This window comes from Rhinolophus hipposideros (genome assembly GCF_964194185.1).
Source record: "Rhinolophus hipposideros genome assembly, chromosome: 8".
NCBI classification, from domain to species: domain Eukaryota; kingdom Metazoa; phylum Chordata; class Mammalia; order Chiroptera; family Rhinolophidae; genus Rhinolophus; species Rhinolophus hipposideros.
Window position 1 is genome coordinate 64183359 of NC_138054.1, and position 17781 is coordinate 64201139.

The window sequence follows — 17781 nt, forward strand, 5'->3', positions numbered from 1 at the left end:
AGGTCCTTTCTCCACCTACTTTGCCCTCCTATCCAGGAAATGCAAAAGTTCAATACCATGGACGTTTCTTGTGTTTGGCTTTCTAGCATCTGTTCCTCTTACTGTACTAGCACCTCAACTGTCCCTTGGGGAATCGCCCCTCTACCACTCATGTGCCATGTTGTTTTGGTAGGGTGACCAGGTGACAGGGTATGTCATCCTTCTGATTGCAATCATTGGTTTGAGGACAGGCACGTGACCTAAGTTGGTCCAATGAGGCTCAAAACCCGCGACTTTCTTGGGAGCCATTGGGAAGGATATGCTCTCTTTTCGGTCTGGCTGAGCTGCAAGGATGACTGTCCGAAGCTTCTGAGGACCACAACACAATGAGGCCTATGAGCACAGAGGGGAACAGCTGAGAAATGGAGAAAAAGAAAGGGAGAGACCAAGTACTGATGACATATTTGGAGCCCCTGTGGAGTCAGGCCTGAAATGTGGATTTCCACCCTCTGGGCTTTCCAGTTAAGTGAGCTAAAGAACTCCCCATTTTTTCTGGTCCTGTACAAGTTGGCTGGTTTTCTGTAGTTCACAACCAACATGATACTGACTAGTAAAGGGTCAATGGAGAACATGGGAGAAGCAACTAGAGCAGGACCATAGCTGACACTACCTCTGGGCCCATTCTGAGGGCTACCAGGTACCCATGGATAACTAGAAGGCCTGGTACCATGTGGTATGAACGCCAAGGACACCATGAGCCTGATATGCAACTGAGAACGCAGAATCTCTCCAGAACAGAACTCACCTGCTTACAGCTGATAGGAAGATGCCAATGGACTTCAGAATCTTCTCTAAACACAAACCAGTCATATAGCTGTATGACAAGTTAAAGAGTGAATTTCAGGGTGGTTTTCCACACCGAAATCAGATCCTGTTTCTGATCCCTGGTACCACCAATGGCCCACAATGACCAATACCTGAATTGTGCCCTTTATCTGAGTGGGGCCACTATGTTGAAAGAGAAGAGGCAACACACATAGGGTAGGGGTATGGAGTGCTGGCAGCACGTTCATGGTTCTCCAGGAGGCTCTTCTGGGGTAGTTCAGCCATCTTGGCTCTAACAGGCTTTCTAGAGAGCAAGGAGACTCTGATGAATAAAAGGTGCATGGAGAAAGCTGGGGGTCAATTTTCCAAACCTCTCCATTGCACCCTTAAGTCTCAGCATAGTTCATTACTTTGTGCCTCATTCTTAAACTTCTCTAAAAATAATCAGCTTCATCATTAATTCTCAGTTTTGTACTTGCTCCAAGTTTTATACTGGAGGCCACTATCTTTATGAAGAATTGCACGTCTTCCTAATAAGAACAACAGGAGACGGCAGAAAAATTAAACTCTGATTTAAAACAACCTCACTATTTAATGTTATTTTTAATGTGAGCCTTTGCAAAAAAGCTTCATTGTAATAAAGCACCCAGAGCACACATCAGCTCGGATACAAGGTATGAAATCAAGCCACAACAGAAAAGGAAGCAGTCAACAATTACTAGGCTCATAACACATCACAGGCTCTTAGAACACTTAAGAAATTAGCTGAAATTATTGCAGCTACTGGAGTATGACTGAGAGCTTCCAAGACTGATAAAGGCTAATGTAACGGCTTGGAGATAATGGTGCTTTGTTGGGGGGGAGGATGCGTGAGGCAAATTATCTCTGCTATACCCTGGTTCCCAGGATGCCAATAGAAGTAGAGACAGATTGGCTCATTAGGAAAGGCTCTTGACTGCAAAAACAGTGTTTGTTCTGAAGTCAGGCTCCCCTGCCTGCTACTGCTATAGTTGGGGGCCAGACTATCCGCCCACATGGTCATCTCTCTATTCCTACATTGTCCTCCACCCTGCTCCCCCAAACCTCAGCCCCCATTCCTGCCTCAGTGCATTATCCCCTCTTTTTTCTTCAGTTACCATCTAGGCTGACCAACTTTCATCAACTTCTTTTTTCCCTCTGTCCCAGGCTAGTCTTATTTTCATAGCCACTCACTATACATATTTCTGGTCCATTATTTCAGCAGTTAGTTCCAGAAGTTGGCCACAATATCAGTGGTAGCTAACAAGTATACCAAGCACTTATTGTGTGCCAGGCACTGTGCTAACTGCCTTGCTTGCATTGTCTCATTTCATGCTTACCACACCCTGCAGTAGGTGCTATTAGTATTTCCACTCACTTCATGAAGAAACAATCTCAGGCAGGTTAGTGACCTGTCTAACTAAGGTCCCAATGTTAACTGATGGGACCAGGATATGACAGAGGTTCACTGGCCTCCTAGTGACTGCTGGAAAAGCAAAAGCCCTAGAGTAACCTACAGGACTTGCGTGGTTCTTAAATGTTTTAGTAACCTGTCTGTTTTCCCTCCCTCTGTAGCCAGCTTCTTACTGTCTGAGTCTGACTGTTTACTGTTAGGCCTTCCTGCCTGTAGATAGATAGAGGGAATGGGGTTACATAAGTAGATTATCTCCTTGTCTGGCATTGGACATGGCATTGTGGGTCTGCACTGTCCACAGAGTGAAAGGCACTGAAGTGGAGTAGATGGCATATGAGCGTCAGGCTAGAGAGACCCATTTCAAACCACATCTCTGTCATTTACTAGTAAAGTACCCAACCTTTTCAAGACTCATCTTTCTTATCTATATAATGGGATAATGCCAGTCACCTATAAGGCTTGGTGTTAGGCTCAAATGAGCTAATATTTGTACAGTCCATACATAGCTCAGCGCCTAGAACATAAAAAGACTCAATAAACAGTAACTAACAATTTTGTCTCTATAATATATAAATCCTTAGTTTTATTCATATGTTCTGGAAGTTCAAGGTTAGAAAGGGGTTTGAAGCTTATGTGGGATTATGTGGCAGTCAGTTGTGCAAAACATAATAATGCTATATTGATTTGTTTTTCTTCAAAATCCACTGTAACTGGAGGGCTGGGAAGAAGTGGGGTCACAGATTCAAAACACTATATCACTTCAGCCAGCCTATTTTCTCTGTTATATGACAAGGTCACAAAAAGTTAAGAAATTGTGAGTAATTTCAGGTGTAGAAATTGAATATACAACTATATATTAAAAGTGTGGTTCATTCAGTTATTCACTAAGCATTGACTGAGTGTCCACTAAATGTTAGGTGCTCTGACTGGCACTTAGGATATGGAGAAGATTACTGGTAATAAGGGCAATGATTAAGAAAAGAAGCTGGCTGAACACAGAATTCTGGGAAACACTGACATTTAAGGGAAAAGTAGGGGAGCGCCTGGATGGCTTAGTTGGTTAGAGCTGGAGCTCTGAACAACAGGGCTGCCAGTTTGATTCCCACAAGGGCCAGTGAGTTGTGCCCTCCACAACTATTAGACGGAAGACAACGAGCTGCCGCTGAGCTGCTTGGTGGGGCGGCCGGATGGCTCAGTTGATTAGAGCGCGAGCTCTCAACAACAAGGTTGCCGATTCAATTCCCGCATGGGATGGTAGGCTGCGCCCCCTGCAACTAAGATTGAAAACGGTGACTAGACTTGGAACTGAGCTACGCCCTCCACAACTAGACTGAAGGATAACAACTGATGGGTCCTGGAAAAACACACTTCCCCAATATTCCCCAATTAAAAAAAAAAAAAAAAATATATATATATATATATATATATATATATATATATATATATATCAAAGAAAAGGGATGGGTAGGAAAGATACCGCACAGTGAGAAACACCAATGGAAGAAGGTAGAGAAGAACTTAAGAAGGGGCAGAGGTCCAGCAGGGCTGGGGTGAGGATGAAGCGAGGGAAGAAGCTGTTTCGATGCAAAATTTAAGGGGGCAGCAAAAAAACTCAGAAATTAAATCATACTTCAATTTTAATCCACTATTAAAAAAATAAAAATTAATACAAAAAATACATGCTAAATAAAATATCCAAGTTTTAAATAAAGATAGCGTCTGACCCTGCACACGTACGACTGCCTCCTCACCTCATCCTGCGGTGGGGACTCCAGATTTGGTGATAAAGAGGTTGCTGATAACTTTGGTGAGGTTAGTATCATGAGTTGTGGTGACAAAGCCAGGTTATAGGTGCTGCTGTTTCTCATCTGTGAATCACAAGCATCAGAGTCACCCAGGGTGCTTGTGAGAAATAGAGAAATAAAGATATAGAGATATAAATGCTCTCTCATTCCATTAAATCAGGACTTTACGGTGAGAGTAGGGGGGCAGACTGTCAACATGCCTTTTAAACCCCTATTCGCACACTAATATCTGAGAACATTGGGCCAATCTAGTGATGCATTCAGTGGTGTTCTCTTTGGCCTGTGTTCTAGGCTTGAGTCTGATTAAAAATTTTATCAATGACTTAACTGTCATTGAAAAAAGACAAAAAAGAAGAGCTGTGTTTACTTAAGCCTTTAGTTCTGTGTAGCTGTAGACTCTCTGATTAGCAAACATGTAATACGGACCCATTATGTGCTAGACATTGTGCTAGGTGTTAGAAATATAGAGGTGAGTAGAACAGGTGCAATTCCTGCCCTTGTAGGGTTTACAGTCCAGTGGGAGAAGAGAGATATTAAGCACATAATGAAAATAAAATGTGATGACTATTAAGATAGAAGAAGTGCTATGAGGAATATAACAGGGAACCTAAGCTGGTCTGCGGCTCAGAAAAGGCTTCCTGAGAAAATGATGTTTAAATTAAGACCTAAATAATGAAACAGGAATCAGTCAAAAAAGAAGGGGGTTTAAAGAAGGGGGAGGGTTCAGGGAAGGAGAAAAATGTACAACAAAAGGGTCTGAGAAGAATCCACTGAGTGTCATGGCCACACAGAGCAGGAATATGCTCAAATCCACCCATAATTCGAACCATCACCTTGGTGGTGACCAAATCTATCTTTAGCCCGTCTGCCTCTGCGGCTCCTGAGCACAGGCACCTCAAAGTCAGCATGTCCAAAGCGAACTTATCTACCCCAAAGCTCACTTCTCCTCTTATAGTCTCTTCTCACAGAATGACACCCCGTTCACTTAGTTTTCCCGAAGCCAGAAATGTGAGAATCATTCTGGGGGATATAAGTGGAGATGGTACTTCGATAAGTGGGTATGGAACTCAGAGTCCAGAGAGAAATTTGGGCAGGGGGTACACACTTGAGAGTCCTTAAAGTGGAGTGGTGTTGACATCATGACAATGGATTAGATCACTCAGGGAAAATCTGAGAGTGAGCAGAGAAGAGGGAGGTAGATGGAGGCCCAAGAAATACCAACATTTAAGGGATGGCTGAAGAAGAGAAGGAATGCACAGAAAAGAAGGAGAAAACCAAGAGAATTGGTGGCACAGAAACCAAGGGAAGGGTGATCTGAGAAGTGGGAATGGCTGATTGACAGATGCTACTGAGAGATCCTGTATAAGGTCCAAAGATGTAATTACTGGGTTTGCAATCAGAAAATCATTGGTAACCTTGGCAAATCCTGTATAGTGGAATGGAGGGCACAGAAGTGGGTGGAGGAGAAAAAGAGAGGTGAGGAAGGGGAGACAGAGAAGGCCAATAATCTTTTCAAGAAGCTTCACTCTGAAGGGCAGGAGCTGGGTGCAATCTAGACTTGAAACAGGCACTGAATTTTTTTAAGGAAGAAGAGATTTGAGCAGATATAAATGCTGATGAAAAAAGCTGGTAATGAGGCAAAGGTGGAAGCTCTAGGAGAGACAGAATGAAGTCCCTAAGGAGATGGCAGGGGATTTAAGCGCCATACCAATAAAGGATGAGCCCTAGACAGAAGGAATAGCCACTTCAACTCTGATGGGAACAAAAGAGGTTAGGTTTGGAAGACAAGAAGTTGAGGGAGTTCTTGACTTTTGGGATGATATTTTGATCACCCGATGTCCTGTTCTAAAATCTTAGAATTGAGGGACGAGCTCCCTCAATAATTGTCTCTCCTTTTCTCTCTTGAAGATGGCCTAATTTTTTCTGTTCAGCAAAGGATACGTGAGTCTAAGCCAGGTGGTCAAGCGTACCAGGAACAGGCTGGCTCCCTGGGAAAACTCCTGCTCCAGTTCAGGGGCAGTCTTGCCTCGGTTGGTTTCAATGAAATTGTTAAGGATGTGACTCCTTGTGACTTTGTCAGCATTGTCCCAATCCTGTAAAAAACTCAAGAGGCGGCTAATTGCTGCCTGTTCCTTCATAGCAGCCATGATCAATCAATCCTGAAGTCAGCTACAGAGGGAGAGAAAACAGGCAGGTTACCAAAATGTTTAGAACCACGCAAGTCCTGTAGGTTACTCTAGCTTTTGCTTTTCCAGCAGTCACTTAGGGGCTACTGAACCTCTTTCATGCACATGGTTGTAGTGACATTCAAAACACACCTCTAGGAACAGTCATCTGCTACTCGAACAGGGCTGATCTAGCTGTGTTGTAATGGAATTAAGAATATCAAGGTAGTCAACAGCTGCTTCAGGATCAGGGCTAAAAATTTAGCTTTCTGGCTTTTTCGTTGATACCAGCAACTAAAAGGACCACGGGCTCCAACTGAGATAAAGGCGTCTGCTAAAACCCTGGCTCTCTCACCCTTCACTTCACACAGAATCAGATATTTGGGGTCTTTAGAGACCCAGCCCTCTCTTATGCCAATCAGTCAAGGTAACACGCTCCTTAACATCATACTTTGGGCTTTTATACTAACTCTCTTAAAAACAACTTTAAAAAAAAGTTAGTGGGAAGAAAAAGTTCCCATTCCATAGTTGGATTAATGGGCTGTGGTTTGTAGGAGTCTGTGTCCTTGGGAGAGAGTGTTTTCAGTGGGGGAGGGAAGGTTTAAAATAAACCCGTTTTCCAAAAATAGTTGTGATTGAAAGTGTTATTATCCATAACAAATGTTAGTGCTGATGGGAGAGAGGCACGTGTGATTCTTTTGTCTAACAGACAAGTGAAAGTCATATTTCACATTATCATGGGGTTTTCTGTGATTTACAGAATATTTGTGAAACATTACTTGCAGCGGCCATGATTGATATGGAGAGAACAGCTTGTGTGTAGGGGAGATGTGTATTTCACGAAGATGGTTCAACATGAAATTTACAGTGCCATAAAGTGCTTCTACATCTTTGCTAGAGATCTAGTTAAAAGGACTTTACAGTCTGAAACATCCTAAAATTGATTCTAAATTAACATTTCCTCACATGTATTTGAGATATTGATGGTGCCCAGCTATCAGAATTTTATTAGGAAGCAATAATCTGAGGCATGCTGAGACAGACATACATACACACACACCAACCTCCTCTACTCCCCAGAGGACACTGGATATGTGCTCCCAGGAAGGGCGTCACGTAGCCTCCAGGATGGAGACAACCACGAAATCCTCTCAGCTAGAACAGCCAGGTGACTAACTGGGGGTCAACCTAAACACAAAAATGACCAAAACCTGTCATGGGATCATGCATCAATTGCTGTGAATGACATTACAGTCCTAAATCTGAGAATAACTCTCAGAGGCCATGGCCACCTACGACAGCCAAACTGGCCTCAAGAAAATGGGGATGAGTAGCTGTCCTGCACCCCAGGGAGGAGGGGTTGAAACACCACCGTTAGCTTTATCAGGAAGGAAAGCACCTTGTGCCCCTGCCCTGCTGTGGACCGACCCATTCTAGGATCAAAACTCAAGTGTTACCAGAGAGGCACCCAGCAATTCTGGGACACCAAGGGTAGGACAATTTCAGCTGGACACTCTACATTATGGCCACTCGAAGTTCCCTTGGATCTCAGTCTTTCTGTATCATTTTTTAAACGGGTAAAGAAAACCAACAAATGGCAGCTTTAAAGGTCAAGTTATATAGCTCTAAATCAGTGAATACTAGCGAAGACCCATTACGTGTCACGTTGCAAGGTGCTGTGGGAGATGTGGAGATGAATACGGTGACGCTGGGCCCTTGAGGAGCTCCAAATCTTGTGGCAGAGTGGAAGAGTATGAGACTCGGAGTCAGACTGGGTTCAAGGGTCAGCTTCCCACTTGCTATTTAGTAAAACATCAAACTATGTAATAGTTCCTGACTTATCCCTTGCTATCCTCCAGTCTTACTCTAGAGGCAGGCACTTTCAACTGTTTTGGCTCTTTCTTCTGGTGTTTACCTCTATACGTATTTTCAAATAATGAGTTTATACTACTTGCTATGGACGGAATTGTGTTCCTTTGTCCTCCAAATTCATGTTGAAGCCCTAACCCCCCCCCCCATTCCTCAGAATGTGACTGTATTTAGTGACCGGGTCTTTAAAGAGGTAATTAAGTTAAAATGAGGTCATTAGGGTGAGCTCTAATCCAATATAACTTGTGTCCTTACAAAAGGAGATTGGGGCACAAACACATACAGAGGAAGGACCATATGAAGACAACAGAAGTCAGCCATCTACAAGCCAAAGAGAGAGGCCCAGAAGAAACCAACCCTCTGATACCTGGATCTTGGACACCTTGATCACAGTCTCTGAACTGTAAGATAATAAATTTCTGTTGTTTGAGTCACACATTCTGTGTTACTTTGTTATGGCAGCCCCAGCAAACTAACATATTACTATTATTTGATTTAGACAAGATGTATTTCTTATTCTAGCAGTTGAGGAATTAGCTCTCTTGCACCACTCTAACCCCCATTTTTACAATATAGTTTTCCAGTTTATAGTTTAATCAATAGTTAGCATTTATATTATTGGCCAAGTAAATAAACATTGTTCACTTACGTTTTAGCTTATTACATTTTCTTTTATAAATTGGTTTTACCTGGAATTAATTTTTTTCAATTGTTTAGTTTTCTAAGTACGTAGAGCTATTTTCTTCCACATGTTCCAAACATGTAGCAATGATTTTCCCAAATGTTCAACCCCTAACTGACCAGTTCCATCTTTTCCCTGGAAACCTCTGCCCCACTATCTTTCTCCTCATTTGCCCTGGGTACTCACTAAGCCTGATATACAGACATTGTCCTCAGATTTCCTTTTGCCAATCTTCTCTGTTGATTGTCCTATTTCCTGGATCCACTTCATCCCATTCTTGGTTACACTCCCGTTTTTTTGAAGCACATTCTCCAGTAGCTTCCTAAGACATGAACATTATTTGTGTGTGTGTGTCTTTGGAAGTCTGAAGATATTTCTGACCTCACGTTAAATGGGTAGGGTATATAATTCCACATTAGAAATAAACTTGCCAGGTATTGACCCTCCAGTGTTGCTGCTGAGAAGTCTGACGTCATTCTGATTCCCGTGCTTTTGTCTGTGCTTTTTTTACTTGATGCTTTTAAACCTTTTCTGAAATTGTATGATGACAGGCCTTGGTGCAGGTCTTTTACATTTATTATACTAGGTCCCTGGTAGGGTTTTTTAATCAGGTGCTGTGGCCTTCAGTTTTTAGAAATTTCATCAGGCAACATCTAGTCTTTTCACTTGAGGAACTCATAAATGTCAGTCAGTGTTGGTTTTTTTTTTTTTTCCCCCTCTTGGAGTCCTCAGGGCCTCTGGAGAAGACTTTACTATTTCCCCAAGGAGGATAAGAGGGTGGGAGTGATAAATGTCTGACTACTGGCATCCTGGGGTGGAGAGTGGGAGAGGGGCTGAGGCTGTCACAATGCAGCGTGTAGCCCTTCCACCACTCAGTGTTCCCCCCTGTCTCATCCCTGCCCTTCAAACTATGCCTGAGGTCCCTGAGTATGGAAGCCTCCAGAGTTCGGTTTCCTTTCTCCTTAGGCAGAAACAGAGTTTAGAGTACTTGTTGGATATTGAGAGAGGACCTCTGGAGTGGGGGCCAAGTGCCCTGCTTATAGACTTCAGCCAATCCCCATTTTGGCCCCATACCTCATTTCTGACCTGTGGTAACAACGCTTGTGCTTCCAAGTGTTAAGTCTCTTGGAGGTTAAACTGGGTGAACTGACTTGCTTTTTATTGATAATCTCTTCTTGGCACTTAGTCTGTCATTTCTTAGGATGCTTCACGCCAGGGAACATTCCCCCACCTGCCTTCTACTGTCCAAATATTTGTTGAACTTTCACTTGCTGTTGCCTGGCCTCCTTCTCTGAACTTTTGTGACTTAGCACCTTTTTGTTTCTTTAGTGTTAGGTCAGTGAGGTTTTGAGAGGTAGGGAGAGATAAGGGGCGGCAGTCATGTTTAATCAAGCGAGTTCAGTCCCTTATTATTCATTTTCATCTCAACTTTTCTTCAAAGTAAGATTTGATGAGAACTGGAAAAAAAGACCCATTAAATACAATTTTTTAAAAAAACAAAAAGAAGAAAACAGTGGGAAAAGGAGAAAAGTATGCCAACTTCAGGAGTCAGTTGCTGGGATAAACAGTGTATCTAAGGTTCGTCTTGACTACCAAAATAAAAGGAGAAAAATTATGTGTCTTTTATGGTTAAGGGAGGAGAGAAGGAATGATGGCAAGGAGAAGAAACAAACATTTTTTTTTCAGTTTTCTCAAGAACTAGTCACATATAATATGTATTATATACAACATTGGTTTAACCCTCTTAGGATCCCAAGGAGATAGTTATTATTATTCACAATTTTTAGAGGAAAAAACTAAGGTTTACAAAGGTTTGCTCATTTATTGAAGGTCTCACAGCTAAAAAGGGGTAGAAATGGAAATTGAACTCAGATTTGTATAATTCCAGAGTCCAGTTTCTCTCTGTTTAATCAAAAGCACTAATTCTGCTCTCCCCTGTGCTCCAAAGGTACCGATAACCTCTTATTATCAAATTGGGTGGCTAGTTTGCAGTCCCATCTTGCTTGACCTCTGATGGATTGTGGATGACCCTCGTCTCAAAACTCACTTCCTTACTCTAACTCTCTCCCGGTTCTACCACTCAGCAGGTCCTTTTCCTGTTCTCAGGTCTCTCCTCATGCTTTGTAATCTCCTAGAAGTGACGTCCTTCACTTCTATTATTTCAAGTTACACTGTAGGCTTTATGACTCCCAAATCTACAATCTCAGCCTGGGATTGAGGTCCAGATCCCTATATCTAAATGACTGTGGATGTCTTCCTTGGTATGTTTCACACACTCTTCGAATCAATGAGTCCCAAGCTGAACTCATCAAGCCCTCACAGCCGCTCCTTCCCCTGTGTTGGTCCTATTTCAGTGACTGGGTTACCACTCTCCTGGTCACCCAAGACCTGTCTTTGACATGTATTCCCTCTCCCTTGCCCTCCTTATGTGAACTGTTGCCAGGTTCTGCCAATTATACCTCCTGAATCTCTCCCAGATCAGTCTATTTATCTTCGTCTCCACTGCCACTATTTTCATTTACTCTCCCGCCCTCACATGGATTACTTCAACAGCCTCCTAACAGATCTTCAGGTTTAACCCCATCCTAGTCTCCAGTGATGTGAGAGCTAAAAATGCAAATCTGACTGACTTCCCTGTTTAAAACTCTTCAGTTGTTCCCCATGTTATCTTCAAGATAAAGTTTCAAACGTTTCAGCCCAAAGAACTTTCATCTAAATCCTGCCACAACTGAAATCTGACTCCCCTCGTTCCTTCCCCCCTTGTCACTGCTTGTAGAGGGAGTTAAGAGGAGGCTGCCAGCTTTCTTACACTGTACAAACCATCCTCTAAATTCCCCATGCTGTTTCTAAATCATTTCTTTTCCTCTCAGGTCAGGCTTCCTACCCTTCCCTCCTACCTTGCCTCATGACTGATTTATTGGCCACACCCCCAAGCTCATTGATGACTTCCGGGCCCAGAAGTCTTCCTGTTGACCCAACACCTGAGAGGCAATTTCAACATCAACATGTTCCGTTTCCATAATTTGGGTGGCTAGCATCCTTCCTGACACATAACGGGTGCACAAGAAGCATTAAACTGACATCCAACACACTATGCTCAGAATGAGCACTTTGATTTCCTAACTCCACACAGTAATTAATTAAGCAGATGTCCTGGGTGCCAGTAGACTCTGAGCCAAGCATGGAGATTCGGATTGGTTAACACGACAAACATAGTCTCTGCCCTGAAGGTGCTTACAGCCTGGTGGGGCAGAGAGAAAGGCAACCAGGTGATTTTAATAAAGAATGAAAAGTGCCCCATGGGGGCAAATCCCAGGATCTGCTGAAGCACACGGAGAGGCACAAAATCTAGACTCCAGTGATCTCCAACCTTCACCTCTAACTAACCCAGCATTCACACTTAGGATGCACACCCTAAACTTGTGAATTGCCTGTCAAGTCTACAATTCCAAGCTCCTCACTCTACCACATCCTCCATCTGTTCTCAAGAGGTCTACTCTTGGGTTTAACAGAAATGTTATAGGCAATTAGGCAAGAATGTCCTCTTCATTCTTTCCACGGAATCAGTAGCCACACCCATCCTTCTCTTTCCCTTCTTTACCACGTAGCCAGAGCTCTCCATCCAGGCACCCTGCGTCCTTAAGCCCCTCACTCCATCCTTCATTCCCTCCTCCCCTGTAACTTCAACCACTCTCTTTATTTAGGCATTCATTTTGTTAACTTACTTGATTCTTGCCTATCCCAGAACAAAATAAGCAAACATGAAACAAAAACCACTTATCTCAACCCCACGTCCCCCTCCAGTCACCTCTCTCGTTTTCTCACTTCATAGCAAAGCTTCTTAAAAACAGTCTACACTGTTTTCTGTTCTCCCACTAACCATTCTCTCCTCAATACACTGCAATTTGCCTTCTCTCTCCCCCCACCCCTGCCTGGTCCCCTACGCTTCACTTCCATCACTTTAGCCCATGTCTCTGACAACCTCCTAATTGTCCAGTTCAATGAGGACATTTTCGTCCTTTGCTCACTTGTCCTGTTGCTGCAACTAACATCACTGACCATTCCTCTTACTCAAAATGCTTTCTTCCCCTGATTCCTCGGAACCACGTCGTCTTCTCTTGGACTGCCTGCACCCTTGGCTGCTGCCTCCCTCCGCCCCTTCTTTGAGTCTCCAGGGCCTGTCACATTTGATGTCAGTCCTCAGTAAGTTGTCTCAAACATGAGCAGGAGTCCCTCTGCCCTATCTCCAACTTCACTATCAGCAATTCCATTAAACATGACATTCAACAAATTGGCAGAGAGTGCGTTCCTCATCCTTGCGCTAGGCCTCGGGGGATGAATGTGCAAAAGACACAGTTCCTTCTTTCAAGGGGTACACAAGTTGGGGGTGGCATAGAGTCCTGTAATGAGGCAATTTCAATTCTAGTTGTGTAGTGGTAAGTGCTACGATGGGGTAAGCACAGGATACTTTGGGAATGTGAGCAAGGGACATCTAACTCAGCCTTAGTTCCTGGGGTGGTGGCTGTTACAAAATATTTCCAGAGGAGATGCCATCCAGGCTGAAAGGCATCTGCAACTAGTCAGGTGAAGAGGTGAGGAAACTGTATTCCAGGTAGAGGGAATAAAATATGCAGAGGCTCAGAGGTGAGAGAGTATACGGTGTATTTAAAGAATTGCAAGTGGGAGGCAGTACCACGTAGTGGTCAGGAACATACACTGGACGTGGTCTTCCACCTCCCTGCTGTGTGACCTTATGTAAATTCCTTAACCTCTCTAGGCTTCAGTTCTCTTACCTGAGAAGAGGTGACAATACCTCATAAGGGTCAATAAACTACCTAACATATACAAAACCCTCAATAAAGCTTAGTTCTTATTTTCATCGCTGAGATTGTTCAGAATGGCTGGAACACAATATGAGGATGGAAGTGGCAAGAGATGAAGCTGGGAAAGTAAATAGAGGACAGAGAATGAAGGGCCTTATATACTCTGCTGCAAGGTTTGCACTCTATCCTGAAGGCAATGCGAGGGCACTGAAGAGTTTTAAGTCAAAGTGACCAGAAAAGATTTTGTTCTAGAAATATCATCTTGACTGAAGTGCAGAAAGATGACTGAAAGGGGGCAAGATTAGAGGTGGGGCACCAGTTAGGGGGCTGTTCCTGTAATCCTGGCAAAAGGTGCTGATGACACGAGGGTTGGAGAGAAGTAGAAATGTCACATAGGCAGAAGCAACAGGACCTGGTGACTGGTTGTAGAGGATGAAAGAGGGGAGGATGTCCAGATAACCTTGCTTCCTACACTTCACAGAGAAAATAGGGCCTCATCAAGTGCAATTGCCTTTTCTCCCTTCCATTCTTAACCTTGCCGTATCAGCACCCAGCCTTCCCACGTAGCTTCCATCTTTCCATCTCCTCTGCTTCCTTTTAAACACTTGCTCAATCTTCGCCATTCCAAATAAATACACAAACAAAGCTTTTCCCTCAAGCTTGTACATTTCCTCCTTTCTTCACCCCCAAATTTCTCCTTCTGGCCTACAGGATAAAGTCTAAACTCCCTGTGGCATACAAGGCCCTTCAAAACTTGACTCCAGGCTAACCTCATCCTGTCATTTCCACATTACAACAGACCTTGACTTCTCAACTCCCTAGGCCCTTCCAGGGGCCTCCACATTTCAAAGCTACTCTGCCATCAGGAATGGCCAGCCTCCTTTTTGTCCTTTGGATAATTCTGCAAGCCAACTAGGGGCTCTTGGTTCTATGGCTCCATCTACGCCACCTCTTCCCCTACTATGCTGTAAAACTTAACCATCCCTCTCACTAGAGTGCGAGCTCCTCAAGGGCAGGGGTTAGTCTTCCCCATCTGTCTCCAGGGCCTGCCATAATGCCTGGCACGACATAGATGTTTAATAAATGCATCCTGGGTGAATGAGAGAAGAAATCAGCCAGCTCCTGTTTAGATGGTTATATCTGAATGTCTGTGATATGGAGGTCCATAAAATGACCAACTTCCCAAAGCTGCCATGTGCAGAATCTCCATCCAAGAAGGCCAGTGCAAAGTCTATGAGGCATTTTACAGCTATGACAGGAAATAGCAATGTCAGCAGTGGTGTCATCTTTGGACACTAAGGACAGGGATTCAGTGCCATGAACGGTCAGTTAAATTGTAATTGGAGTGAACTGTTCCTCTGCAAACCATAATGTTCTTTAGCTGTAGCCAAATAGCGTTCAAGAAGGGGAGAAAATTTTTTGAAATGTCAAAGAAATTATTTCCAATTTGGTGCTCACAACCAGAAACTCTAATGATCAGTGGAAATGAGAAGCAAACAAATTAGCACTAATGGAAAATGGCTATTGGAAAAGAGGATTTAATTTATAGTCAACTGGTCGTGGCATGCAGCATGCAGTAAAAGTCAGCTTTCCCAGCTCGATCATAAGAACTGGAGCACACACGGAACACCAGAGAAAAATATATGTATGCCATCATGCTTATTGGAACCTCACTGTAAGTGGCAGCCAATTAAAATAGTCATTATTTTACCTTGGAGAGAAAATGGTCTGAAAAATCAAAGCACATGAAATTAAAATCCAGATTAGGAACCTCGGTCCAAATTGGTTTGTTTGTGGCCTTCTAACCTTGGCAAGGTCTTCTGCAAGGACGACAAACCTACTTTGTCTTCAGCCCAAAGTGGACCCTCTGTTTTTAATTTCCTCTCCATCTTCAGAGGTGATTAATAAATCTGGACTCATCTATAAATCATTTCTATAGCAGCCAAATGGTTCTTCCTCATGCAGGGAAACTAAAATCACAAAATGTAAAAAAACCCCGCTCTTGCACTAAGCCAAAGGTCCTCAGCAACAAGCGAGAAGAGGTATTATACAATCAAAAGGGCACTAGGTCTTGTTTCTAAATAAAATTTCTCAGCAGGGTAAATCAAAAGGCATGTTTCTCAAAGCAAGAAGCCTCCAGGGCATGGGCTGTCAGCCTGGCTCACTGTCCCCAGATGGCCCCGGAGACAACAAGGCAGTCACTATGTGCTGTTCCTGCAGGTTCCACCTGCAGAATGGAACAGAGGCCTCCTCCTTGGGCTCCCAAAAAACCTCCTCACTCTCAGGGGTGAGGGAGGGAGGGAGGGAGGAGAGAGAGAGATTGAGATTCTCCTTCCAAACTTCAGGCCCCGCCAAAGGGTATATGTGCTGCAATGTCACTTCCTTCTCAGACTCCCTCCTTCTGCTCCCCACTCATACCCTCTTCATAGAGCCCTCCTGCCACCCATTATTTCCCCTACGGATAGTCACCTTTCTCCCATCTCCTTCCTGCAAAACCCTCTGCCTTCATTCTGTCCCCAGACGTACCCTCATTTTCTACCCACAGACCCCTTTTCCTCTCCGTAGACTCACTTCTGCCCCAACTCCTCTCCACAGATCCGCCCTCGTGCCCTCCTCCACAAAATGTAACTCTCTAGGTCAACCGTAACCTCTCTACCCACATTCTCCTCACCCCTTCATTACTCTATGCTCTACGCTTCATCTTTCTTGACCTGATTTCCTACCCTTCCTTTTCTTCCTAACCTTCCAACTCTGCCCTCGAAAGTATTTGTTTCTGATCAGGAACGTCTCCTCCACTCTTAGCTTCTCCAGTCTACCTGCAGCTTGCCCCGGAAACTGCTTCTCCCCCAGGGGGCCTCTTCTGCATAACCTTCCCGGGTGGAAGCTGCTTATACTCTTACACTCTGAGGTTCTCAGGGTTGGGAGTGGGGTTAGTGTCTCCTTACCAAAGCCCAACCTAGTTCCTTCTCCCATCACCTTCTTGTAATAACCTTTGCTATTTTTGAGGGTCATGCCTTTCAGCTGTATTGACTTTTACCCCTCCTCCTCAGGCTGTCATAGACAGATTCCAGAACATCCTACTTTATTCTTCAAACACTACGGGACCCAGCTCACAAGCGTCCTCTTCTCTTTTCCTTCCTCAAGTCCTGCCATCATCCAGGGAGATTTCAATGGCCACATCAACATCCTGAATGTCTTCTGGATTCCACTTCAGCCTCATACTCCCATGGCCACACCCTGGACCTTGTCACCTGGAACTACTCAAACGTCATTACTCCACGTCCTGATTACACCCAAGTATTTCCAGGATACGGGTTCTCTGACTTCATTGGGACCCCCCAGTCCATAACACTTTTACACTGTTCTGTGCAGTTTAGATTCTAAGATCCATCATCTCAACCTTTTGCCAGGATCCTAAACTTCCTTGCCCTTTGTCCTTCCATTTTATCCACCTGATAAAATCCAAACCCGTTCAATTAACCTCTCACACCCACCACTAGGTGGCTTAATACTGTTGGGGGAAAGATACATATTACACAATTATGCTGTCTGCTGCTACAAATTAATGGTCGTCAATCTCATAAGCTTCATAACTGCCCAGAAATCTGTATGCTGCCTTGGTCATCTCGTTCCCATTCTCCACTGCAGCTATTTCAATCTCTCTCTGCTCTTCTCAAACCTTTCAAATCATCTCCAACCCTTTTCTCACTGGCTGACATCATGTCCCTATTTCAGAGAGAAAATAAACCATCAAACAAGAATTCCCTCAACTTCTTGAGGGAAAAGCTACTAAAGCACTAATAATCCCAAATAATTCCCAAAGCTACTAAAGTACTAATAATCTCACAGGCTTCGTTTTTGTCACAATGCAAATGTCCCTCCATCTTTCTAAGTGAATTTCTCCATCAGTGCTCTGAATCCCCTACGTTACTCTTTTTTCTGGGGTTGCCACTTTCTCAGTTACTTCTTTTTTTCTATAATTTTATCTTTTTACTTTTGCTGGATCCAGGCCAACAGCATTTCTCCCATCTGAATAAAAACAGCATTCCTTCCAGCTATTGCCATATTTCTTTTTTGTCCTAAAAAAACCAAACATCTCAAAAGTGCATTGTACGTGCAATCTTTACTTCCTCACTTTCCCACCCACTTCTCAATTCACTGTAATTTGACCTCTGCTTTTAGCACTCCTCTGAAACTGCAT

The 17781-nt window shown here is 43.7% G+C and overlaps 1 protein-coding gene across 3 annotated transcripts in view; it reads right to left on the reverse strand.

Moving 5' to 3' along the window:
* Nucleotides 1-17781, reverse strand: part of ARMH1 (armadillo like helical domain containing 1) — a 51087-nt gene that overhangs the window by 29280 nt on the left and 4026 nt on the right. For all 3 annotated transcript variants that reach the window (XM_081056556.1, XM_081056555.1, XM_081056557.1), the window contains exons 2-4: nucleotides 7271-7394; nucleotides 5983-6210; nucleotides 785-853 (exon numbers count right to left, since the gene is read on the reverse strand). In XM_081056556.1, coding sequence (XP_080912682.1) covers nucleotides 785-853; nucleotides 5983-6188 — 275 coding nt within the window. In that variant the 5' untranslated portion in view covers nucleotides 6189-6210; nucleotides 7271-7394. The remainder of the gene's footprint in view (nucleotides 1-784; nucleotides 854-5982; nucleotides 6211-7270; nucleotides 7395-17781) is intronic.